The sequence below is a fragment of the Carlito syrichta genome, unplaced genomic scaffold (assembly GCF_000164805.1).
Source record: "Carlito syrichta isolate Samal-C Ts95f unplaced genomic scaffold, Tarsius_syrichta-2.0.1 Scaffold308060, whole genome shotgun sequence".
In the NCBI taxonomy this organism is placed as follows: Eukaryota; Metazoa; Chordata; class Mammalia; order Primates; family Tarsiidae; genus Carlito; species Carlito syrichta.
The window spans coordinates 135,907-162,320 of NW_007252156.1; the positions used below are offsets into that span (position 1 = coordinate 135,907).

The following is a 26,414-nucleotide window of genomic DNA, read 5'->3' on the forward strand; positions in this document are numbered from 1 at the left end:
CATTGTGGGTTTTGGGGGGACTTTGTTGGTGTCAATGTTTATTTTTATTCCACTGTGGTCTGAGAAGGTGCATGGTAAATTTTGGTCCTTTTAAATTGCTTATGCTTGATTTGTGGCTAATTATGTGGTTGATCTTAGAATACGTTCCATGTGGTGATGAGTAGAATGTGTATTCTGTGGTCTTTGGATGGAGTGTTCTGTAGGTATCAATTAAGTCCATTTGGTCCAAAGTCACATTGAGGTTCCGGATCTCATTGCTGATTTTTTTTCCTGTTGATCTGTCTAGGGTTGTGAGTGGGGTATTAAAGTCCCCAGTTATGATGGTGTTAGAGTCAATATCTTTCTTTAGTTTTCCTAGAAGTTACTTTATGAAAGTTGGCACACTTATGTTGGGTGCATATATATTTAGGATAGATATTTCTTGTTGATGGATTGAGCCTTTTATCATTATGTAGTGTCCTTCTGTATCTTTTTTGATTTTTAATAGTTTGAAGGGTATTTTGTCTGAAATTAAGATCGCTGCTTCTCCTTTCTTTTGTATTCTGTTCGCCTGAAAGTTTGTTTCCCATCCTCTTACTTTGAGTCTGTGGGTGTCCTTTCTAGTGAGATGAGTCTCTTGAAGGCAATAGGTTGTTGCCTGATGATATTTTATCCATTTTGCCATTCTATGTCTTTTCAGTGGTGCATTTAGTCTGTTCACATTTAGGCTAATAATCGAAATGAAAGAGTTGATCCCTGTCATAAGGTTCTTACAGAGTTGTTCCTGTTTGTTTGTTGTCTTTCTTTGGGTTTTGGAGTTGGTTCATGTGTGTTTTTAATCTTTTGCCTGTACTCTTGTGAAGAATGTTGTTGTTCTTTTTTCTTTTTCTTCTGTGTTCAGTACTTTCTTAAGTGTTTCTTGTAGAGGTGGTCTGGTGGCAGTGTAGGTTCTTAGGGATTGGATGTCTGGAAAAGATTTCAATTCTCCCTCACTAATGAAGCTTAGTTTGACTGAGCAGGGTATTCTTGGTTGAAATTGTTTCTCTTTTAGAACTTTGAAGATAGGGCTCCAGGCTCTCCTAGCCTGAAGGGTTTCTGTGGATAAATCTGCTGCTATTCTAATTGGTTTTCCCTGGTAGGTAGTCTGGCCTTTTTCTCTTGTTGCCTTTAGGTTTTTTTCTTTTATAGCTACTTTGTTTAGGCAAATTATTATGTGTCTGGGAGTTGGTCTTCTCATTTGTTGTCTTGCAGGGGTTCTCTGAATCTCTTGTATTTGAATTTTTTCATCCTTGATGAGATGAGGGAAGTTTTCTTGAATGATTTCATGAAATGTTTGTTCCAGTGTGGCTTCTGTTTCTCTCTCTGCCTCAGGAAGCCCAATTACTCTTAGGTTTGGTCTCTTGAAGTGATCATTCATCTTTCACAGGTTTTGTTCTGTCTTTTTGAGCTTCTTTTCTATGCTTTTGATAGTTTGGATTAGTTCTGTGTTTTGGTCTTCGAGCTCTGAGATTCTTTCTTCTGCTTGGCTGATTCTGCTTTCCATGCTTATTAGTCTGTTGTTCATTTCCATCACAGTGTTCTTTACTGCTGTCATTTCTGACATCAGCTCCTTCCTATTTTCCTCTTGTCTCTTCTCAATTTTTTTAATTCTCTCCATTAATGTCTTGATGTCTGGATTTGTTGCATGTAACCAGTCATTCTGGGGGCTCTTCATTGTTTGTGTTCCAGAATCTATTTTCTCAGTGTCTGATCTCCCAGGGGTCTGTGTGAGGCCTATATTCTTCTTTTGGCTTTTCTTTATTTGTGTGGCTTTTCCCCCTCCCTACTTTTTCCTTCCCTCCACGTCACCGTCTTCTTTAATTCTGTTATTCAGGGGCAAAGGGATTGGTTTTACTTCTGTTTGTTCAATCTCCTATTCTTTATGTATGCCCTCTTCCTTTGTTCAATTCTGGAGTTGCACTGTAGGTTGGGGGTGGTCCTTTTTGCAGTTTTGAGATTTACTTAAGGGGGGAGCTGTGATTCAAAATCTATTTGCAGATCCTGGTATTCGCTGACAGGTGTGTGGATAATCTGGAACCCACTTCTCACTGCCTTGGAGTCTGTCTGTGCAGTGGGGCTGTAGGTTTGCTCCCTGAAATAAAATGTGGTTAGCAGAGGGGAGAGAATGGAGCAGACAGTGGGTTGAAGAGGAGGGTGGAGAGATAGAGGAGTAAGGGGGGAAACAAACAAGTGTGCCAACAAGTAGAGAGAGGCCTATACTGAAACAGATAAAAACAATAGACTACAGCTACAGACGAACCAACTCTCATACAAAAAAAATAAAAAATAAAACATATAGTGATGCTTACATACCAGCTATCCAACCACCTTATTAGTGTGCTGTTCCTCTATACAAAGATATGGTTTACAGAGAGAAGAAAAGAGAAGAAAAGGAAGAGAAAAAAGAAAAAAAAAGGAACAATACAGTAGGAATAGAATTAAGTCATTAAACTAACAGAAGCAATGAAGCACACTCTGAGACATTTCGTTTAAGTCCAATGTCCTTTCAGGTCTGATTTCTAGTTTTATTTTCAAGCTGGTAAATTAGTTGCAGTTAGGGTCAGTTGCCCCTGGTCTGCTGTGAAGGACAGTTCAGATCACCCTCCGTTCACCACTCTGGCCTATGTCTTTTTCAAGCTTGTTTCTCCCGTTTCGGTGTTGTTACCTTGAATCGCCAGCAGGTGGTGCTATCTCAGCTGCTCGCCCCAGAGGGGCGGGGCGGACAGGAACTGCAAAGGCTGAAGATGGCTGCCTGCCTCAGGGCCGACAGCCGGAGACCCATGGCAGGCAGGACGTCCCAGTCGCGAGAGACGTGGCAGCGATCCCAGCAGATCTTCCCTGGAGGGGCCTGAAGGACTGAAGTGGATCGCCTCCGGCCCAGGTGGTGCGATGTGCTACGGCGGCGGCGGCGGCAGGGGCGGGCCCGCAGTGGTGGCAGGGGTGGGGGTGCGGCGGTGGCGGCGGCGGCGGCAGCGCCGTTTGCGCTACAGTGACTGTCCAGTGGCAACGGCCGAGCTCCGTATGAAGAGCAGGCTGCGATGTTGGGGTCCGTAGCCCCCCGGGCGAGAGTCAGAGGCCCACTGCAGCTCTCCTTTGCAGAGGGTTTCACAGACCCGGTTGCCCCGTCGCCATCTTGCTGCTTCTCCCCACCCTCTCTTTATATAAAGGTTCTTAGTCTTCTCATCCAGAAAGTGAGATTTTGAATGGTGTGGTCTTTCTGATTCTTTTAATTCTCATTCTAAAATTTTATGGTTTTAATTTCTCATTGCTCCTTTTTATCTTCTAAGTGAAGTTTTCTAGATAAATTGATCACTTGCAGTTTTATTCTGCAGTTTTATTTTCTATGACTGTTGCATATTTAGGAATCTTTCTTTTTCTCTCCGTATCAATATATAATATGTGGTTAGACCACATGTTATTTTGAATACATTTATGACCATTGAGAATGTTAGGTTATCTAAGATACATAGTGGGTCATCTTCTCCATCACCTTTATTTTATTGGGCCGGAACCAAAGATATTTCAAAATTGAATCAAACCATTAATTATTGTTTATAGTTCTTCAAATAATGTTTAAAATGACACAGCAGAGCTTTGTGAGAGAGAAGTCCAGAAACACTCTCTGTGACTGAAATTTATGGATAAGAATGGAATTCATTTTTACAATTAAGGCAAAAATAATTTTATAATCTATAGACAAAGAAAGGCAAGTTTTGCCAATTGTAAACTCTAGACCCATTATCTATACTTATTAATACCTCCTACTCCCAGCCCCTATTGTATTCAGAAAAGAAGTTATTGTGTGCTTGCCATCTAATTTTTTAGGTAACTCCTGTAACATAACTCCAAGTCATTTAGTGTGGGTGTTCACTGATAAAAATTTATTTGTTATTGAATCATGTTGACTGAGTTCACCATATCTTTCCTCAGTTCAGCTCAACATTCTGCACATACTCGAATGTTTGTCATGTGGATAATGGTTTGCAAGCTTATCCTAGAAAGTGGAAAGATAAAAGAATGCAAAAGGGAATACTTTGTCGCTAGATGGAGTAGATAATTTTCTGTATTATATGGTTTAATAATACAGAAATCACTCATCCCACACAACTTACCTTCCTGACATTTAGAACAAATAAAGCACTGATCTTTGTATAATTTGTATAAATGAGGACAGATACTTTCATGCTCAGGTTTTAATAAAAATAAGAAACAGAACATAATTATAAGTGTAACTGAACAATTTGGCAATGCCGAAAATCTTGCTAGAAGCCCCTTTTTAAAAAGAAATATAAAAATTAAGTTTTCTTTGATATGTGAAATTTAAGTTTCTCTTAAAGTGCATGAGATACTGAATATATTATTTCATTTTTCATTGAACAAATTTAGGTTTCTCTCTCCCCCACCTCTTTCTTTCTCTTTCAGGAGTCCATCTGAAAGGTAAAATCTTTCTCTGCTTTTCAGCTTTGGTAGGTCTCAGAAGTGGGTTGAGTTTCTTGAACAAGAAACTGATCACTTGCTCCATTGCTCAGCGGTGACCTTTCTCTTTGGTTTTGGGACTATCTCAGCTTGAGGTGGCCTGAGTAAGACCCAATTCACTGAATTCTAGCCTTCATTCTATCCCCTGCTCCACTTAATCTAATATCTCCAAGAGTTGGACTATCCTGTCTCCCAGGCTTGACTGTTAAGAATAAGAACTAACTTTCCTTTCACATTCTCTCCCATGATCATCAATTTTCATTCTCTTTACTTCTCTTGCTCTCTTTATTTTATGTTATAATTCTACTCTTGTTTATTTTTCTTTTTTAAAAAATGAATTTTGCTTTGGGAGGCCAGCTTATTGTAAACTAGTGATGGAGTTGTCTTTATTTTGTCACAGAGTGGTAAGTACATTATCATTATCATGTGGCAGGTGTCTATGTGAATGATCATGCAACTTAGCTAAAAAGTTTCTACCTGGGATTTGATGACATTTTCATGAAGTGTTGTTACAGTGGCATAGGATCTAAAGATAGGGTGGAACAACTCTAGATGGGCCAAAGGATATCTTTGTTTTAAGTGCCCTTGATCATGAAGCTCAAATGGCTAAAACCTAGTGAGAAAGTCCAGGACAGAATCCCTGACTGCTCTTATATCTCTGTGTGGAAGGTGAGGGTGCTTCCTGCCATCTTCTTCTGGTAGTCCTTGTCAAATTCTTCATTTTGGGCCACAGTAAAAAAGCTCTTCCCATCCCCAGGCATCCCTGAAACAAGGCAAAAGTCTCAGCGATTGTTGCAGGAGTACAGGGAGAGGTGAACAGGCACCCTTAGGATCCCACCAAGAATGGGGAGAAAAGGAAGCTTGCCTCCCCAAAATGGTACAGTGACATTGCTGGCAAGAATAAATAATGGAGCATGAGACATTGCTGAAAAATCTAAGCACATCATGGGGACGACAGAGTTCCATTTTTGACATCTAGACTATAAATCTCATCTACCTTTTCTCATAAAAGGGGAGATAGGGTGGTCCATGATGCTGGTGGGCAGAGCGGTATAGTTGGCCACTGGATTTTGCTTCATTACATCAAAAGAGGTGTAACAGATGATTTTATTCAGAAGTTCTTCTGGGATGTCTTTCTCCAAGAACTTCAATATCTTCTCAGTTTCCCTCTTCGGGTCCTGTATGTGGAACAGTCACATCAAACAAATCATTTTGGGTCTACCATTAGGGATGAGGTTCTGTTTGAACAGTGTTTGGAGAGAATGAGTTAAGGGATCAGTTCAAATCTAGTCTTCAAATGTTTCTCGAGCGACTACTAGTGCAAAGCATTGTACTTTTCCTGAAGCTGCAGCAACACAAAGATGAGGGCCATCCCTGCTTTCAAGAAATTTGCCTTGCCGTGGGAGGAATCACATGTGAACCCCAACAACTGCGACTGCTGACTGAGGAAGTACATGCTGCCTGTTGACAGAGAGAGTGCCAGGAGATTTGGCAGGAAGGAACAACGACGTCTCCTGGGAGAGGTCTGGGAAGGCTGGGTGAAAGAGGAACAACATGGTGGCGAGGCACAGTGTGACTAACGAGTATTTGGGCCATAAGAGAGGGCATCACGAGTCTATCAGTTTAACGGAGGGTCACTAACAGGATGAATAAAAGGGATCTCAAGTTTACCCGGAAATGTGAATTTTTGCTTCTTGGTTCTTTCTGACCAAAGAGATGCAGAAAGAGAAGACGCTCCAGATTTTGCTTACATTTCAGAGGACTTCTTATCACTGGCCTAGGAGCTTGTTTGGTGATTGTAGGACACTAATCCACTGGGTCATGGATTAGTGACTTGAAATTCACACACCGTGACTTAAAATTCAGAAATCAGTGCACCATCCTGACTAATATCCTGCCCATATTTCGACGGCCTAAACTCTGGTTTGTGCTGGGGGTATGAGGTGTGGAAGAGGAAGAAGGAAGATAAATTTCTTCACACAACTATGCACGCTTTCCAAATATGACCATATAAATCTTCACAATAATCTCATGAGATAGACACGGTCCCATTTTGTAAGTAAAGAAACACAAGTCACAAATGTCAGGATCAAACAGGTTGATCAGACTATAAAGCATAGGCTGTTTCCTGAGGAAGAAAGAGCTTCCGGAAACTGAGTTAAAGCAAAGAAATTTTAGAAAACAAAAAAAGTTAATTAGAGCTTGGGATAAAACTCAGATGGAAAGAACGTCATGGATTCACACCGAAGTCTCTTCTTTGGGCAAGCCCACACAGCAGTGTTCTGACTGGAGTCTGTCATGTCCGAGGATGTGGGAGGATCCGATAGTGACCATTTTGCCCTCACCTCCTTCATGTTCTCGTAGAAAAGGTAGAGAATATGGTGTTGATTTTTTGTTTTGTTTTGTTTTGTTTTTTTGAGTTGGAGTCTCACTCTGCGGCCCAGACTGGAGGGCAGTGGCCGCTCCCGGCCACCGCGGCCTCGACCTGCTGGGCTCCGGCGATCCTTCCGCCTCAGCCTTCCGAGTAGCTGGAACTACAGGCATGCGCTACCATGCCCGGCTGATGTTTTGATTTATTGTAGAGATGAGGTCTCGCTGCCCAGGCGGGTCTCGAACCCGCGGGCTCAGGCAATCCACTCACCTCAGCCTCCCAAAGGCGTGGGATGACAGGCTGAGCTTGCATCCCACCATCCCTTTATGTGGTCTACCAGGAGCCCCATAACAATGAAGGGAAGGAGAGAGACGCCGTCAGTGCCAACTTGAAACTTACAAATGGAGCATGATGTCTCAAATGAAAGATGACAATTCATAAATACAACCAAAGGCAACGATCCCGGGCAGAATTCTTATTTGCAGAAGACAGAGACTTAAAAAATTAGGGAGATGATCAAAAGCATTTTCACCCTTGTCTTGTGTCTAGTGGTCATTTAACATCTTACTTTTCTTCGCATCAATGTTATACAGGAAATATTGTTTCTGCATAAAAATATTTATACATATTATAATAAATATTTAAAAATATTGATTTTATAAATAAAATCAAGGCTGATTTTGAAAAGAAGACTTTTACCCCGAAAAATCTATAACGACTATTTGGGCACCTTCACACTCTGTGAGGGTGTGGGAGGAAGACATGTGTGCCTGCTGTCTTCAGCTGACTCTGCCAGCTCTGCTCTCCATCCTGTTCCCCCCTGATCAGGGAGTGCCCTGTGAGTTTACCTGTATAGACTGTGTCAGTGGACTGCTCTGCCCTCCGGCTTATAAGCTAGACTTTTTCAGCAACGGGTGTTGCAAGGTTTTGGAGGCCAAAGGAGAAGAGGACACAGTATTTATTTCCCCGATTGCCTCCCTGTTTGATCACTGTGGTTACCTGCTCCCCACACCAAAGGCCTCAACTCCTGTTAAGGAGTTCTCCCCGGTCTCCGAGTAGCAATGGCTCCCTGCTGGTACTCTCCCCAGGATACGGTACTAACCCTTGTTGGAGTCCCAAAACTCTGCTCAAAGACTCTTTTTCAATGTCTCCCCAGACGACCAAGTTTGATTGTACCCATCTACTTCCTCACAAGACCTTGATGGATACAGCTGCTCAGTAAAAATCACCTTCCTTTCTGATGTCAGCAGATGAATGTATGAGGAAATAGGAACCCAGTTTTCTTTCACTTACCTTTTCTAGCTTTGAATGGCTCAACATATTCCTCCCATGCATCAGGGTCAGGCAACATTTTATTCATTCTTGAGAAATGGTAGTAGGATACCAGGCAGTCCTTGGCATTTCTAGCCACATAGATAATCTGGATGTGGCCCGCACGGGGAGTAAGAGACAGAGAGAAAAGAAAACAGAAAAACACCATTAATCAGTGCAGAGGACCATGATCTTAGAACGCCTTTGTGGAATCTTGGACTATCCCATGTGTGTATTGAATGTGCATGCATTTTCTAGGATCAAACACGATCATCTCTTGAAAGGGTTCCAACTGATAGCCATGGCCCTAGCACGGTGTGACGGTTAATATTAAGTGTCAACTTGACCGGACAGAAGGATGCCTGTGTGGCTGGTGAAGCACTGTTTCCGGGTGTGTCTGTAAAGGTGTTTTCAGAGGAGATTGACATGTGAGTCAGTGGGTTGGGAGAAGAAGACTCATCCTCAGTGTGTGGGGTCGGGGTCCATCCAGTTGGTGCCAGCACAGCTCTACCAAAGCATGGAGATAAACCATTTGCTCAGTTCCCGCACACTCTCTTCCCCTGGCAGGGGGATTTGGACTCTTGGGACATGCACCGGTGGCATCCTGGGTGTTCTCGGGTCTTTGCCCTGTTGGCTTCCCTGGTTTTGAAGCTCATCCCTAATAAATTCCTTCTTATAAATACATATATCCTAGTGGCTCTGTCTCTATGGAGAACCCTAACTGATACACATGATTATTGAGGCATGCTTTTTCTCTCCTAGTGTCCTGGTTTGCATGCTATATATAACGGTCTCCTCAGCTATCGTACTTCTGAATGTTAAAGAAGCTACCTATGGTGTCTTAGTCTACTCAGGCCTCTGTAGCAAAATGCCATAGACTAGATGATCTATAAACAACAGAAATTTATTTCTTACAGTTCTAGAGGCCGTAGAGTCCATGGTGAAGGTGCTGGCAGATTTGGTAACTGGTGAGGGTTGCTTCCTTGTGAGTAGTTGTATTTTATAAAGGCACTAATCTCATTCATGAGGGCTTCCCAGTCCATGAGCTAATCACTTCCCAAAGACCCCACCTCTTAAGACCTAACCTTGAGGGTTAAGATTTCAACATACAAATTCTGGGGGGGACACGTACAGACCATAGCATGTGGTATTTTTCAGCGTGTGAAGAAGGTGCCCACGGCTTTCACTAAGCCAGGAATCGAACTGGGCTATGGTTGTGGCAGAGAAGCTAAAGCGGTTAGCCATCTAGTCTCATTTCCACCAGATGAGTCCTGGCCTCACAGACGAGTTATCACTCCTGCTTTTCATTTGCTGCTAAGATCGAAGGCCCCGTCAGGAAGTGCTAAGTTCATGTTTGGAGATGTCTGTGGTGATGTCTTCGCATAGGAAAGGCAGCGGTGTGGTCTGATGGATGAGAGCTGACCTCTTGACTTCCTGTCCTGCCGTTCCCCTCCTCCCTTCACCATCCGGACTCTGATCCCTCCCTGAGCTACTGTATACATTCTCAGTGGGACTGGGGAGGGCCTGCGTATAAGTGGTTTCTCAAGCATTTTTTCCCTGTGTTGCAATTCCTCAACAGAACTTTTGTGTCCAATGTAACCAATCGCCAGCCTGATTTTCCTCTTAGTGAGCAGCCCCAGGCTCTTCCATTCCCAACTGTATTTCCTCATTATTCTCTCGGACGAACACAGTTCTGGCATGGCTGCTTCTCTGCTCCTTTTCTCGCTGTTAGGGTTCCATTTAGTATTTGTGAAAGTATTAGGAAACCAGAAAGTATGATACAAGTGTAAAGTCTTATCATGTAAAAATATTTTGTGTAACATTTCTTAATGCTTATGTTAGGTCTTCAAGGCCTAACTAGAAGCAGAGGAAGTCCTGGGCTAGACAGGTAGCATATTCAAATGTACTTTCAGTGTGGAGTTCAAAGTTAAATAAAATTACTAAGTGTCTGTTCATCTATCTGTATTAGTTACCAATTATTGCCTTAACAAATTACCACAAATGTAGGGGCTTTAAACAACAAAGAATTATTCTCTTACAGTTATGGAGGCCAGATATCCCTGGGCTAAAGTCAAGGCACCTCAAGGCTTGTTTTTTTCTGATGGCTTTAGAGGAGAATTCATTCTCTTGTTGTTTTTAGCATTTGAGGTCACCTGCAGTCCTTGGCTATGGACTCCTGCCTCTTACTTCAGCTGTCATATCTCCTGCTTCCTTTTTTCATATGTTTCCTTCTATTAAAAAATTTTTATTTATTTATTTATTTTTAAATTCATTTATTTATTATAAAGATGCGGGGTGCAATTCAGGGCTAGGTAAACAAACATTGATCATGGAGGTACCCTTGTTGAGGAGGTATGCCTCTCCCTCCCCCAGCAGTTTCCCTCAACTGCCAGTCCCAACCCCCTTCCACTGATGCTTCCATTTTTTAAAGACCCCCGTGATGATTTTAGACTCAGGATAATCTCCCCATCTCGGGACCCTTAACTTAGTCACATCTGCAACGTCCATTTTGCAATAAATAATAACACTCCCAGGTTCTGATGAATAGGATGTAGACATCTATGGGTGACTGTGATTCGGTCTACCACACCGTCATAAAGTGAAAAGCTTGGACAAGTTCTTTATGGCCATTTCCTACTCAAATAACCCCCAAGTTTAAGTGGATAAAAAGAAGTGCTGCCATCGAGATTTTTTACATTATTTAGGTGGCCTGATTTCATATGAAAAAAAAGGTGTTAGTATGAAGACCAGCCAAGTGTTAGTGAGTCTTTTAACACCGAGTCTAAAAGATTTGGAAACAATATTGTTTCTTGAGCAGAAATATTAATGTAAAGTGAGTGAAGGTATGGGAATAAACCAAGAAGTTTTCGCAAGTCCTGGAAACCTGGGTGTAGTTTCAGGGAAGCAAATAAGGCATGGGATAGAATTTTGGAAAAATATTCAATTGTACAGTACTTTATTTGGAGATAAAGTATTTATTTTATAAATAAAAAGGGAGTCAAAAGCAATCACTTACATTGTGATCTGAGCACTGCACTGAGGAGAGTGTCTTGGTTAGACTTGACTGTTGTGTTTTCCTTGGTAGCTTCAGTTCAGAAAGTGAAAGAAGCTACAGTTACCTTAGCTGAGAGATACTGTAGCATCAATTCATTCTTTAAGCAAACTTCAGATAACTAGGTTTCCAAACCAGATTCTCACAAGAAGATGTGCTGGTACGGCTGATGTGAGCATTTGATCCTGCTGGATGGTTATGTATTTAAATGTGAATTCATTAGTTGATATTTGGTTTATATTACATATTTCACTGATTTTAAGACTTATGAAGCAGATCTCAAAAGGAAACGCTGGTACATTCAGCGTACTCTGCACTTACAGGATCTGAATTAGAGAGTGTCAAAAAGTATTTCTCGCAAATGAAGAAAATAAAGGTATCACAGTTCTTGGGAAATTGCTTCATGAGATACAATTTCTCTAAGGGCAAGCCAAGTCTACACATCGACACAATCCTTTATCTCAACCTGAAAGGATATCAAGGTGGAGGTGATCTTATCGGGGCAGCGAGGTGGTAGCCATGAACATGGGCTGTTCACATCTCTGGCTGTGGAAAGTATAGTTGATGAATGGGCTAGTTACTGTGCTCTGAACCCACCACTCCATTCCTGTAAAGATCGCATTTTCAGAGGATTGTTGTTGGCGAATGAGTGAACACAGCAGGTGGGCTAAGGCTGGCCCAGCCTATGAGACACAGGACTCTTTGAAGGGTGTCTTTGGCTGGAGGGTGCCCCATAAGCTTGCTGAACCTTGCTGGGATCTGCACTGTCTTCTGTCTCCAACCCTTCTTTCTTGCTCCGCCTTCACAGGGGTCAGACCTGCACTGTGGTCCTGCAGCTCTCCATACTTATTTGTCTTGCTTCACTTTTCACCTTTTCCCCTCCATGTAGATCTCTTTCAGGTCTAACTCTGCCTTGGCACCTGCTTCTTGGAGGACCCTAACTGAAATACCAGGCTTCATTAGGAAATACTTGCTTGTTTCATTGATTACCCTCTTTTAATGTGGCAGTCAGAATGATTTTGCCTAGAAATTTCCCAATATTTACACAAAAATATTTGGAAGGAGAGGTGAATTCAGAATGGAGTGGGTAGGAATGTGGGATAATGCCACTATCTCCCCTATAGCACTGGTTATTCCTCTTCCCATGTCTTTGATTGTTTCTACTTCCACAGAGACATTACTTGGCCATACTGATCAAACTTGAAGAGTTGGCTTTTCTTGCCTTTGAATTTTCTTTGCAGAAGGAAGGTGGTAGCATCTGAACAGGCAGATGAGTCTTCAGCGTTCTAGGAGAAGGCATTTTGTTAGTCAGATCCAGACCTGGGAAATAAGGACAAACCATTTAGCCAAACAATTCTCATCAGCTAAATGGATTTGCCATTATTGCTGTTTCAATCATCAGATTTACCAAATATTGGCTCTTTGCCTAAAATAATGATGTTCACTTCTATGTTTCCCTCTGGATGACAACTTTACCGTTCATTTTGGTAGAGAAAGACACTGAAGAGCTATGGCAGACTGTGGAGGCAACATTATTCCTCTTCTGTATTGGATATTGGTGTGTGCTTGTGTGAGTAGATGCAGATGTTCGCGGTGGATGAGAACTATGACCCAACAAGTTCTTGGATGTTTGGTCCTTTGGGAGACCAGCTCTAAAGAGCTGCAGCCTTCTTTTCACCTTTTGTTTTCAAGGCCAAGAACCCTAATAGCCACCAGACATGGGCCAGAACTACAGTCTCTGTTGGGAAACATTTTTAGACGAAAAACTGAGATTATAGTGACCAAGCCACTTTTCCAAGTTAGTAAATGTGAGAGCCAGGATTAGAAATCAGTACTCTGTGGGTGTGGAGAGCCATCAAGAAAAAACTTTGTGAAAAGCAGCAGAGAGGCAAGAAAGATTTAGATGGGTCGGGCATGGAGGCTCAAGCCTGTAAATCCAGCACTTTGGGAGGCCGAAGTGAGAGGATTGCCTGAGTCCGTGGGTTCAAGACCAGCCTGGGCAACTTGGTGAGACTTCATCTCTATAATAAATCAAACAATTAGCCGGGTGTGGTAGTGTGTGCCTGTAGTACCAGCTACTTGGAAGGCTGAGGCGGAAGGATCACTGGAGCCCAGTAGGTCGACACTGGTGTGGCTGTGAGTGTGATACTGCACTCTAGCCTGGGTGACAAAGTGAGACTCCAACTCAAAAAAAAAAAGAATGACTTATATAAAGTAAAGACTAAGTCATTCCTATAAATAGAAAGTTCAATATAAAATGCTAAAATGCTGAATGTAGGCTGGACTTGGTCATGTACAGCACCAGCCTTGAGAAGGGGCTTGCTAGTAAAGCGGAAGTGTCAGCCATGGAAAAGATAGCTCCTGATAAGTATAGAGAAGGGAAGTTTGAGCTAGAGACACAGCAGTGAAGGGAAATTAAGTAGGCAAGAAGAAAAAAAAATAGTAAAAATCTTGTATAAATGAAATTTAAAAAAAGGCATGCCAATTTCTCCTTCTCCGCCAACCACCAATAATACCTGTAAACAAAAATGCACAGGAGAGGGCAGAACAGACAGGGTGCTTTCAAATTAGTAACTATGTCTATGAAGTGAATACAAATAGAAAAAAGCAGACTCCATTGATACAAAACTACAATAAAAATCAAAAGTTAAATCAAAGCTTTTATCTTCACAAAATCAACTGTAAAGCTGAAAAAAATTATGGTACAACATTTCAAACTAAATTAAGTATCCTGAAACAAACTTGGAAATATGAAAATATAATGTTAAATGAGGAAGAAAAAAGAACTAAGACATAGACAAAATGAAGAAGGTGAACAAAGATTTGACTGAACTCAAAAAGAAATAGAAGAAAAAATACAAAATAGCTTAAAAAAGTTCATCAAATTTTAAAAAATGGATAATAGAGAATCAATTTAAAGAAAAATTTAATTCAGGCTATTGAAGAAAAAGCATAAGCACAACCAAAATAATGCAAAGATGAAAAATAAAGAAGAAAAAGGGTCAGAGAGAAAGTGACTGACATAGAAGACAAATAAAAACGGTCCAACACTAGTATAAATCAGAGTTCCCAAAAAGAATATCAAAACAGTGGAATAAAACCAGTATTTAGGTTGGGTACGGCTCACACCTGTAATTCAGCACTTTGGGAGGCCAACACAGGAGGATTGCTTGAGCCCAAGAATTTGACACAGCCTAGGCAACATAGTGAGACTTCATCTCTCCAAAGCATTAAAAAATAGCCAGGCATGGTGCTGCATGTCTGTAGTCCCAGCTACTCAGGAGGCTGAGGCAGAAAGATTGCCTGAGCTCAGGAAGTCTAGGCTGCAGTGAGCCATGACCATGTCAGTGCACTCAAGCCTGGGTGACAGAGTGAGACCCTGATGGAAAACAAACAAACACTAGTATTTAAACTTGTAGTCTGAAAAAATTTTCTGGAGAAAAAGATTAGAATTTATATCTGAACCACAGGGTATTAAGGAAAGTTGATTCATAATAGTTAACTCAAACACAACAAATTAAAATTTTCCTATGTTAAGATAAAGACATAAACCCTTAGGGCCTCCAGACAAGAGACAAAATAGTCCTTAATGTCAAGAGAATTAAACTGGTATCAGACTTCTCAAACAAACAACAAACAAACAAACAAAAACCAAACAAACAAAAAACCTAGCATAAAAAGCAAGAAAATGGAGCAGCATTAAAAAAAATTGACATAAATTGTGAATGAAAGTTATATTCTGAGCCAAGCTGTATGTCAGGTATCAAGGTTAGAAAAAAAGTTTTAAATGTACAAGAACTTACAGAATATAGGACTCATGGACCTTTCCTGAGAAATCATCCAAGAAATGAGTTGGAAAACTTTATCCAAAGGACCAATGGTGAATATTTCACAGTATTTAATACTAGAACTAAAATTAATAAGGGTAAGGTCATAGGAAGAAGAATAATGTGTAAACTTCGTAGGCTCCAATAAAGTAGAAATAATACAACTTAAACCTTTGAATAAGATCACTGGCTGAGCCGGGCTCGGTGGCTCAGCCTGTAATCCCAGCACTTTGGGAGGCCAAGGCAAGTGGATTACCTGAGCCTGCCAGTTCAAGACCCGCCTGGGCAATTTGGCGAGACCTCATCTCTACAATAAATCAAAAAATCAGCTGGGCGTGGTAGCGCGCGCCTGTAGTTCCAGCTACTTGAAAGGCTGAGGCGGTAGGATCGCCGGAGCCCAGCAGGTCGAGGCTGCAGTGGCCGGGAGCGGCCACTGCACTCCAGTCTGGGCAACAGAGTGAGACTCCAACTCAAAAAAAAAAAAATAGATCACTGACTGTTGTATAATTAATAGGAAAAGTGACAGGATTTCTTCGAAACTAGCTATCAGACAATAAAATGTGAAGTAAGGGAAGAAGGAATTATAAAGGGTAATAATACACGGGGGACCACTGGGGGAAAAAATACGAACTTTCCTAAATACCAAACAACTCCTCCAAACAAACAAAAAACCCTTACACACTTCTGTTTCTAAAAGAAAAATGAAAAGGATACAGTAAATAGGGAAAGACACAGCAAATATTACTTCTTACCCACAGTAATTGGAGGACAAGGTAATGTGACATAATTGTGACCAAACATATAGGTCATATCAATAATCAATAAAGAAATGTGGGGTTTGAGTCCCACCTGGGCAACTTGGCGAGACCTCATCTCTACAATAAATCGAAAAATCAGCCGGGTGTGGTAGTGCGCGCCTGTAATTCCAGCTACTTGGAAGGTGAGGCGGAAGGATCGCCGGAGCCCAGCGGGTCGAGGCTGCGGTGCCTGGGAGCGGCCACTGCACTCCAGTCTGGGTGACAGAGTGAGACTCCAACTCAAAAAAAAAAAAAAAAGAATAAATAAATGTGACTTAAATCACAAGGAAGATTTTTGAACTGGCTCATAAAAGAAAACCAAATCATATGCAGTGTACAAGAAACTCTCCTAAAACAAAATGATTAATACAGGGTAAGAATAAAAGATTGAATAAAGATACAATATGCAAATGGAAATTATAAGAAATCAAGGACTGAGATGTTATCGGAAAAAGCAGGATTCAATTCCAAAATATATATGAGAAAAAGAAGAAACTATATAATGCAAGAGATCTCATTATATCAATAAACAATAATAATCAAGGATATGCATGTGCCACATAATCAAGCAGCCACTTATATAAAACAGAAACTACAGCAGATACAAAGAGAATATGTTAATAATTGGATACCTTAACTTTCAGTGCAAAACAGGTCAAGTGGACAAAAGAGAGAAAGTTTTAAAAGTTTTAAAAAATGAAATATATGAGTTCTTTTGGGTAATAGAGAATATGCTGTCTTCTCAAGCACATATAGAACAGTCACAAAAAAGAGAATATATGTATTTAGGAGCAAATTAAACATCAGTAGAGTTAATAAAGTTGGTGTTTTACAAACAATATTCTCTTATCTCAATGCAATAAAGCTAGAAATAAAACACAAAGTCAAAAATCAAATGAGCTCTTTCATCTGGAAATTTAAAACATCTACTCAACATCTCTGATACAAAATTACAAAAATTCTGAAAAATGTAGTTAAGTTAAATGTAATGAAAACTCTATTTCTCAAAACCAAACACATTCAACACAGTGATCAGATAAAAATGTGTAGCCCTAAACAAAGAATACATAAAAATAAATGGATTAAATTCTTAACTCAAAAACCACTGGACTAAATCCAATACCACTTTATTATTAAAAACTCTGAGAAAACAAGTAATAGAAAGGAACTTCTTCATTCTGATAAAGTATATCTAAAAAAACTCTATAGCTAGCATCATACTTAATTGGTGAAAGAATGAATGTTTTTCCACTAAGATCAGGAACAAGGAAATAATATTTACTCTCATGACTTCTATTCAACACTGCAGTGTAGGTTTCAGACTGTGCAATAAAGAAAGAAAAAGAAATAATAGACATGAGACTAGATAAGGAAGAAGTAAAATCTTTATTCATAGAACACATGATTGTGCAGAAAATCTAATATCCAATAGAGCATACCAGAAAACTCACAGAACTAGCAGGATACAAGAATAAATAAAATGTATTCTATTTTGATATATCAGCAACATATAAATAAAATTTAAAATATGACAATGTCATTTATAATAGCATAAGATACAAAATACTTAGGACTAGTTTGACTCAAGATGTGACAGACTTATAGTGAAAGCTGCAAAGCATTGCTGAGTGAAATTTAAAAAGGTCTAAGTAATTGGAGAGATAAACCACTTTCATTCAATTTTGTTAAGGTATTAATTCTTCTCAAATAGGTGTATAGATTTAATGCAATCCAAACCGAAATATTGGCAGTTTTTTGTTCCTTTGTTTGCCTGTCTGTTTTGGTAGAAATCGACAACTTGATCTTATAATTTATATAAAAATGCAAATGTCCTAGAATAACTAAAGCAAAACAAACAAACAAAAAACCCCCAAACACCAAAAAGCGAAAAAATTGGGTGGACTTTTACTACTTAGTTAAAAAACTTATCATAAAAATACAGTAATTAAAATGATGTGATATTAGCATAAAGATAGATACAAAGGAAAGAAGCAGAATAGAAAATCCATAAATTATTCCCATACACATACAGCTAATTAATTTTGGCAAAGAGGTCAAAGCAATTCAATGGGAGGAAAGATATACTTTTCAACAAATGTTGCTCGAATACTCGGGTCAATCAACAATAGTCTTTCAGTGCTTATTAGGTAATATTATTTGACACATGAAGAAACATTAGGTTTTGAGATACTTATTAACCTGCCAAGAAAAGTATCCAGACCAGTATTTGAAGCTGGACTGTGTGATTTCAACGTCTGTGCCTTCTCACGCATTACAGAATCTTCAAGGACGCTGTCTGCATCTCACACTTAATATATTTGGGGCAAAGCATAATCCTTTATGGCAGTATTTTTTCCTCAGGTGTTTTGACCTGAACCTCTTTCAAAGTCCTTCCCAATTCTACTTGGAATATTTTTTAGAAGGCTGACCGAAGTGACTCTTCTCGGTGGAAAACTGGCCCAGCGCCGTGGTTCCGGTCTCGTGGGTCTCAGTTGGGCAGATTTACCTGAGTTGAGGGGCGGAGGCAGAATCCACTCGATGAAAGGATGCCGGTCATAGGAGTTGGCCTGCTGGCACTTCTGCACATTGTGGACGTCATTTGGGGTCACGTCCACAATCTCCTGTGTCCAGGTGGTGCCTAGAGGCATTAGTCACTCCCACTCAAAGCACAATTTAGTTGTATTTCCCCAATGATTCATGTATTTACATTTTGGAAGAGATAAGATGTGAAGGAGACTGCTTCTTGCCTGGCTCCTATGCATTCTTCCCCCTTTTCCCCCCCAAATTGATAGAGTCTCAATTTTTAGCTGGGCATGTAGCTACTTGGCTCAAAGGCTACATTTTCGAGTCTTTGTCACAGTTAAATGTGACCATGTCACTAAAACCTGGGAACATGCCTTGAAAGGGAGGAAACTTACCTTATTTCTTCCTTCCTACCTCCTTGCTGCTATTGGAATGTGCATGTGATGGCTGGAGCTCCAGCAGTGATACTGAACTGTGAAATCAAAAGCCACACCCAAGGATGGCGGAGCAGAGAGCTAGAAGGAGCCAGGACTGCTGATGACCTATGCACCACTACTTCAGCCTTGGGTCACTGACCTCCAGAATCGTTTTTCTTTTGTGTTATTTTGGGTTTTCTAACACTCACAGCCAAATTGAATCCTGATACAGAAGAGGACATGCGGGTAAGCACAAAAGCAGGATGGAGGTGTTGTACCCGAATCCTGAATCCGAGAGACCACCAAAGAGCCAGCTCTGATGCAAATCACAAGAGGGTCTTTATTCTGGCTCAAGTCTGGACTCACGTCTGTAACTGGCGCAGTGGTACAGGAATGAGAGCCCCGACCTAGTACAGCAAGTAGTTTATATACACAGTTACAAGGGAGGGACTGGGCGTGACCGGTTTTTCCTAGGCTTGAGACATTATCTAATTAGAAGAAGGCATGATGTAGAAAATGAAGTCCACGGACCTTGCAGAATTAGTTCTCAATTAGGTCCGCGGCGATGTAAGGGGACAGGAGAGCTTGAGATTGGTGGGTTCATTTTTGATTTGCGCAGGCGCGGGCTTGGCTGCCCGTGATTGACTACTAACGGCTACACGGGCAGAGTGGAGTTAGTTAAGACATCTGGAATGTTAGATAAGCTGTAGTTTACACAGTCACTGTGATTGTGCATAAATCAGCTCGGGCATACAAGCAGGTTTGAAGTAACACAGAGTCCACCAGAAGAGTGGCTGGCACCACAGAGCCCACCATAATTCAAGCAAAGGAATGTCTGGGAGGGGCTTATTGCTTAACATTCACACACTGCCAGCAGAAGAAGCCAGTTATTTCAATTAACATGGTTATTATGGGACAAACAAAAACTTAACAAAGTTCTAAGTACAAACACTGCAAATATTTTGTAATTTTACGGTCACAGTTACTACCAGGTGCCTTACATATGCCTAGCCTTACAGGGTTTGAGGTAGGGATTTATAAAATACAGCAAACGTGAGGTAGGGGTTTATAAAATACAGTGAACATGAGGTAGGAATTCATATAGTAAACGTTTCTTTCATAGCAAGTATAGTTTTTTGAGTCCTTTGAGTCACTCAGGAGGCAGAGAGGGCTCCCTATCTACCAAATACTCATTTTCCTCTCTACCCCTTTGGTGTCTCTGTGGCTGGCAGCCACACCTGATGCTAGCTGAAACCTGAGACATTTGTGCAAACAAACGAGAGACCAACTGTTTCTAGGAAGGGCCTAAAGGTGTGAAAATTTGCTCCAGGGGTTCAGAGTAGGAGGGCCGACTCACTACAGAAGGGGCCAGCGGGGCTGCCTTGAGGAGGGGGGTGAAAGCTTTGAAGAGCTGAAGCAGGCCTAGAAGGTTCTATTTTATGAAGAGGGCGGGGCGTCCCCAGTGGGGAACCCCAGGGCTAGGATAAAGGCAGGCATGCGCCATGTTGGGACAGAAGGAAGGATCCCAGGAGCTGAGAGGTGCTGGATGAGGTGAGGGGACGGAGGCGAGTTGGGGCCTTCGCCTGGAGGGCCTGGAGGTTGATTGCGTGATTTCCAAGGTGAGCAGAGACAATTTCTGTCCTGGGTCGATCCAAGTCTAAGGTCCTATCTGGGCAAGAGTGGTGTTGAGTTCTGAGATCGGTGACCCAAGGCTGAAATGGTTGTGCATTGGTCAACCAGACAGAAAGGAGATTCTCGAGAAACCTCAACTTGCTAACACCAAGCCCCAACCTGAGCTTGTCACGCAAGCCCTGGCCTGCACATGCTGAGAGAGCAAGGCGGGAGTGAGGCCAAGGCCGGGACCTGGAGTGGGTGAGGACAGAAACACGTCTCAAAGAACTGGGCGAAGGGATCCTCTCCTGCAATCTTCCTGACACGGAGACCTGGAGTTCCTCGTGTGGCCCCGAGAGACCATTCCAAAGTGGTGATTGCTTGAAGTCCTTGGCCTCCCTTGGCCACGCAGCCCAGTTATAAACACAGACACCTTGGGGGGGATCATCGTCACCCCCACAGCCTTCCCCGGGGGCGATGTTCTCTCCTCCCCCACCCGCGCAAGCCTGAGACATCCTTTGCCTCTTCTACCCTTGCTTTTCCCACAAACTCCTCTTTCTTTCACGAGATTCTGGTAAATGCTGCTTTTCCCTTCCCAGGCCTTTTCCATATGCTTGAAAGGTGCAGACAACAGTCAGAAGGGCATCCCCAAGATGGCTCTGCCTCTCAAAGACAACAAAGGCCGTAAATTCCTGCCTTTCCCGCCTGCACAAAACTTAAACCTGTGCTCAAACAACATCTTCCTATAGAAATACTACCTCATAGTCTCCTCCAATAAGACTCAGGCACGGCACAGGCCTGCCCCTGCAAGGTTCATAAATATACCTTTCTCCCTGCATAGCTCTCTCTCTCTCTTATTTCCTCTCTCTGTCCCCGTCACTCTCTTATTCTCTCTCCTTACTCTCTCTCCTTTTCTCTTTCTCTCTCTCTCTCTCTCGCTTTCTCTCACTCTCTCGCCCTCTCCCCCACTCTTGCTTTCTCTCTCTGTCCCCGCCACTCTCTTACTCTCTTTCTCTCTCTGTCTCTCTTTTTCTCTCTCTCTCTTGTCCTTCCTCGGTTACAGTCCCTTCGTGTAACTGCCCCTTTAATAAATCTCTTGGTTCAGACTGGCGTGGAGTCGTCACTGGTGCCAAAACTTCTTTCAATGCTCATGTAGGTTTTGGTTCCAACTCTGTCAGCACATCCACATTGGGGTGGAAGTGCTCAGTTCCTCATCTGCATCTTCCACTCGGAGGGGATTTTTATTATTTATTTATTTATTTATTTTTTTGAGTTGGAGTCTCACTTGGTTGCCCAACCTGGAGTGCAGTGGCCGCTCCCAGCCACCGCAGCCTCGACCTGCTGGGCTCCAGCGATCCTTCTGCCTCAGCCTTCCGAGTAGCCAGAATTACAGGCGCGTGCTACCATGCCTGGCTGATTTTTGGATTTATTGTAGAGATGAGGTCTCTCAGAGGGGCTTTTTAGGGGCAAGGGCTGAGGTTAGTTTCAGCAGGATTTGGCAGATGAGAGAAAGGCCCGGCTGGTTTGGTAAGATTTACTGAAAGAACTTCCCTGCTCTTTCTCAGATTCTGCGCTCTCAAGTTACTGTGGAATTCCTCGAGTCCTTTGGGGATGTGGGATTCTAGCCCTCTCTTTCTCTGTCAGGGACCCAGATGAAAGGGGGGAACTTGGAGCTCATTAGCAAGTCCGTTTTTATCTTTCCAAGGGCCCATGGTAGAACCCAGCATTTTTAAATTGGAAGGCTCCCCTGGGGTATCAATACCCTGCCAAAGCCGACTTGACCACCGTTTCCTCATACCTACTTGCCTTTGCATGGGTTACAATGAGGAGGTCGTCAGGCTTTGCTTGAAAATTCCAGATTTCATCCCAATTATCACTGATCATTTTGGCTATGAGGATTCCATGCACTTCTCTGGTTTCTGGTTGTAAATCTTTTTCCTCCAGCTGGAGATCTTTCATCTTCTCCAAGGACATCTTACTGTGTGGACTTGGTGAGTGCTTAAAAGGAAAGTGTCCTGCGTCGTGAATACTTAGAACAGGCAGCCCTTTTAGGAAAAGGTCATTCTCTGAGAGATTGAGAAAGGATATAGGGTGGGATTTCATGATTGTGTTCGATGTTAATTTAAGCGACAGAAGTGAAGACTGTGGGAGCTGGAATCACTCTGAAAAGCTGTGTTTCATGGTGTGGAGATGATAAAGAAATCGATGCAGCTCTGATGAGATGACTGCCAGGGTGGGCCATGAAGCGAGTCTGGGGCCTGAGCCCCAAGCAGAGGCAGCAGTGCGGAGTCCAGGGACAGCGTCACGTCCAGACTTTTGTCAAACTTCGGTGAGAAAAGGAAGGTCTGAATGGAGTCAGTGCTTAAGCTGGCTGGATACCAAGCGGCTTTGAAACAGGTGGTGGGGAGGGCTCTTGAGATGGTGTCTGGCCTGGCCACCTGCAGAACTGGCGTGGCTTCATTAAACTCATCTGGGTCCCTGTTACGTCGTGACCTTCGGCCTTGAGGTCTGGGTTACGTGGAAACCTCCCCGCACGCCTGCAACTCCAGACACATCTCCGTGACAAGCAATCTGCCAGCTGAGAAGGGACCTTGGTCGGCTTGGAAGAGTAACCCCAACTAGCTTGGGATACTATAATTGTTTTGTTTTGTAGATTGCTTTGTTTCAGTCTCTTGAAATATTAAAATTAAATTTATCTTAGAAATAGTATAAAGTAAATGAAATCATAGCACTACTAATTTTGTCATACGCTGAAGAATAGTTTTCGCAAATCTAATAAGTGCTTATTTTGTAAACAGGAATGTGGGCATTTTGGAACATCTAACAGATGAGCTTTGCAGTTAGAAGTTAATATGTTATTTAATCTACTATTTAGACTCAGCATTTTGGGCTGAAAGTTCAGACAATTCTACAAAGTCTGCAAATGTTTAAGAGAATTTAAGAGTTAGCAATTCATAAGCTTAATTTATTAGATTTGTGAGATTCATTGAAGCAGGTTTTTTCTTTTTTTATTGTTAGACAGGTAAGCATGAAAAAAGAGAACATATTAAATTAAGTGCAATTTAAAATATTTAGGGGAATTTTATTAATGAGGTTGAAAAAGCTGTGTTAAAGGGAAACATTTACCCATTTTCACCCCATGCCCTGAGGCCAGGCACGAAGGGGTTAGGGCGGAAGAAGAGTGTTGGGCTGGCATCAGGAGAGTCAATTCTGGTCTTAATTCTGGGTTTTGTTTCCTTCATCTGCAGAATGAGGGGTCACACTGTCACTCTGAGTTCCCTATAACTTAACACTTGGTACAAGTCAAATAAAAGCACGGGCACTTCTCTCGTAAGAGATGTTTGCGCCCTGAGGCCTTTACTCTCAGTCATAGCATTTAAAGTGATCAACCGGCAGGTGCAGTTGTGCAGAATGGCATGGGACTTCGGGACTTGCCCGTGCCTTGCTGTCCTCTGCCTTGGGGTCCCTCATACTGGCTGGGCGCACCGCACCTAGGACTTTCCATCCAACTAAGCTCTCCCTCTGCCCTCCTTCTCCGGTCCAAGGGTCCCAGCCTTAGTTTCTGTCCTTTAAGATCAGTGATTGACAGGCAGCTGCAGATGCTCGGGGGACCCTGGGATGTCCTGTGACCCCTGGGAGGACTGGGTGCTTGCGACTTGGGGCCCACTCTCTGCCCATTTGATCTGAGAAGGTTCACTTTGACCTGTCTTCTATTTTGGGCATCCATGTACATTTTATTTTGAACAAAGTGCTCTGGAATTTATAAAGCAAGTGTGACCACCACCCTTTGAGTGGTTCTTTCCTTGTAATGTAACAGACAAGTAGTCTGTACTAACAGTGTGCTAGCTTTTTCAGAAATTAAAGTCCTGAAGGTCAGAGGAGACAGAACACATTGGGGGTGGAGGAGAAGGGACAGTTGGGGGTGTTTCCAAGAGTTGCCTGAGATGAAAGAGAAACCTTTAGAGGATTTTCTTTCTTCTTAAAATTAAGTGAGTTACAATGAAATATTCAACGCTAAAAAAAGGAATGAGCTGGGCTCAGTGGCTCAGCTTGTAATCCCGCGCCTTGGGAGGCTGAGGTGAGTGGATTGCCTGAGCCCGCGGGTTCGAGACCCGCCTGGGCAACTTGGCGAGCCTTCATCTCTACAATAAATCAAAAATTAGCCAGGCGTGGTAGCGTGTTCCTGTAGTTCCAGTTACTTGGTAGACTGAGGCAGAAGGATCGCTGCAACCCAGCAGGTCGAGGCTGCGGTGGGCGGCAGCGGCCACTGCACTCCAGTCTGGGCGACAGAGTGAGACTCCAACTCAAAAAAAAAGAATGAAAAGCCATGGATTGGGATGGGGAGTGATGGTGTACAAAAAGGAATGCCTGTCAGGGTTCAGATTCTCTCTTCTTTGAAGACTTCTTTGGAATAGCTGTTGGATCACATTTCTACACACTTGGAAAATTATGCCATTTTTAAATATCTCAAACTTCTACCCAAGAGCAATTTCGAAAAGAACTCATTAGAACACACCTTCCATTTAGGAGGAGGAGATGGTGCTAGCAGGCATAGTGACCATACCTGCCAGTCAACTCCATGGGCCTGCGGGAATGCCCCACCCTTGCAGTTGCTTCTTTCAGTGAAGATGTGCTGTATGATGTCACCTATATGACACTCAGGAGAAGGCAAAGCTATGGAGAGACTGAGAAAAGCAGTGGCTGTCTGGGATTGGTGGGGTGGGGAGGAGGTGAATTGGCAGAGCACATGGGGTTTTTAGGGTGACGAAACTGGGTGGTACCAAAATGGTGGCACAAGTTGTTACACGTTTGTTAAGACTTGTGGAATATACAACACCAAGAGTGAACCCTAATGTGAAATCTGGACTTTAGGTAATAACAATGTGTCTGTCGATGTGGGTTTACTGGTGATAGCAAATGCACCACTCTGGTGAGGGATGCTAGGATGGGGGAAAGCCATCTCCCTGATGTGGGAGCTACCAGAAGGAGGCCAGAAATCTCTGTGCTTTCTGCTACATTTTGCTCTAAAAAATAGAGATTTAAAAAAATCAAATGTTCTCCATTTTTTTCTGGTGGCATATCTGTTCATATTTCAGATAAAAATAATTTCCTTCTGCCCAGAATGTGCATGTCAAATGGATGCTTCAGAAATATGTAGTTTGCTCTGGGCACACCCAGGCCCCCGATACATATTTTCTACAGCATTCATGATCTTGTTTAAGAACAGAATCAATGGGCTACCAGTCCCAGGCAGGATAGCTTTAACAGGCCATGAAAACACACATCTTCACTGAAAGAAACAACCCCAAGGGTGGGCATTCCTGCAGGCCCGTGGAGTTGACTGGCAGGTATGGTCACTGTGCCTGCTAGCACCATCTCCTTCTCCTAAATGGAAGGCGTGTTCTAATGAGATCTTTTCGAAATTGTTCTTGGGTAGAAGCTTGAGATATTAAAAAATGGCATAGTTTTCCAAGTGTGTGGAAATGTGATCTGACAACTGTTCCAAAGAAGGCCTCAAAGGAGAGAGAATCTGAACCCTGACAGGCATTCCTTTCTGTGCACCGTCACTCCCCACTCGCGTGATCTGTGTCTTCCCCACCTTGGCTCCCTTCCCTTTTCTGGAAGATCATTAATGACCCAGTCTGTGTGCCTGTGCCTGTGCCCTCAGGTAATTAATCCTCAACCCATTCTTTGAGATGCTCTGAAATACAACTTCACTGGTTTTGACTGTATGTCTTTTAAAGCAAGGTTAATTATGCAGGTGCATCTCTATTTCCACTTTAGACATTATGTTCTTGAAGGAAAAAGATGAAACCATTCATTTAGTCCTGGAAAGAAAAAGTCAAGCAGATGTGATTTGACAGGGAGGCAGTACAGGGCATATAAAGAGCTTACCCTATAAATTGGAAAGTGAACATCTATCATCTGTCCATCTCTTTTGGGCAAACCCATACTCCTTTGTGATGTTTTATGAATGGCACTAGGCAGAGCCCCTGCTACCAGAACTATGAT

General features: G+C 42.3%; 1 protein-coding gene across 1 annotated transcript in view; it reads right to left on the reverse strand.

Annotated features, from left to right (window-relative positions):
- Positions 1-5,144: 5,144 nt before the first annotated feature.
- Positions 5,145-26,414, reverse strand: part of SULT1C3 (sulfotransferase family 1C member 3) — a 100,820-nt gene continuing 79,550 nt past the window's right edge. The window contains exons 6-7 of the mRNA XM_008064820.1: positions 5,492-5,672; positions 5,145-5,257 (exon numbers count right to left, since the gene is read on the reverse strand). Of these exons, the coding sequence (XP_008063011.1) occupies positions 5,145-5,257; positions 5,492-5,672 (294 nt within the window). The remainder of the gene's footprint in view (positions 5,258-5,491; positions 5,673-26,414) is intronic.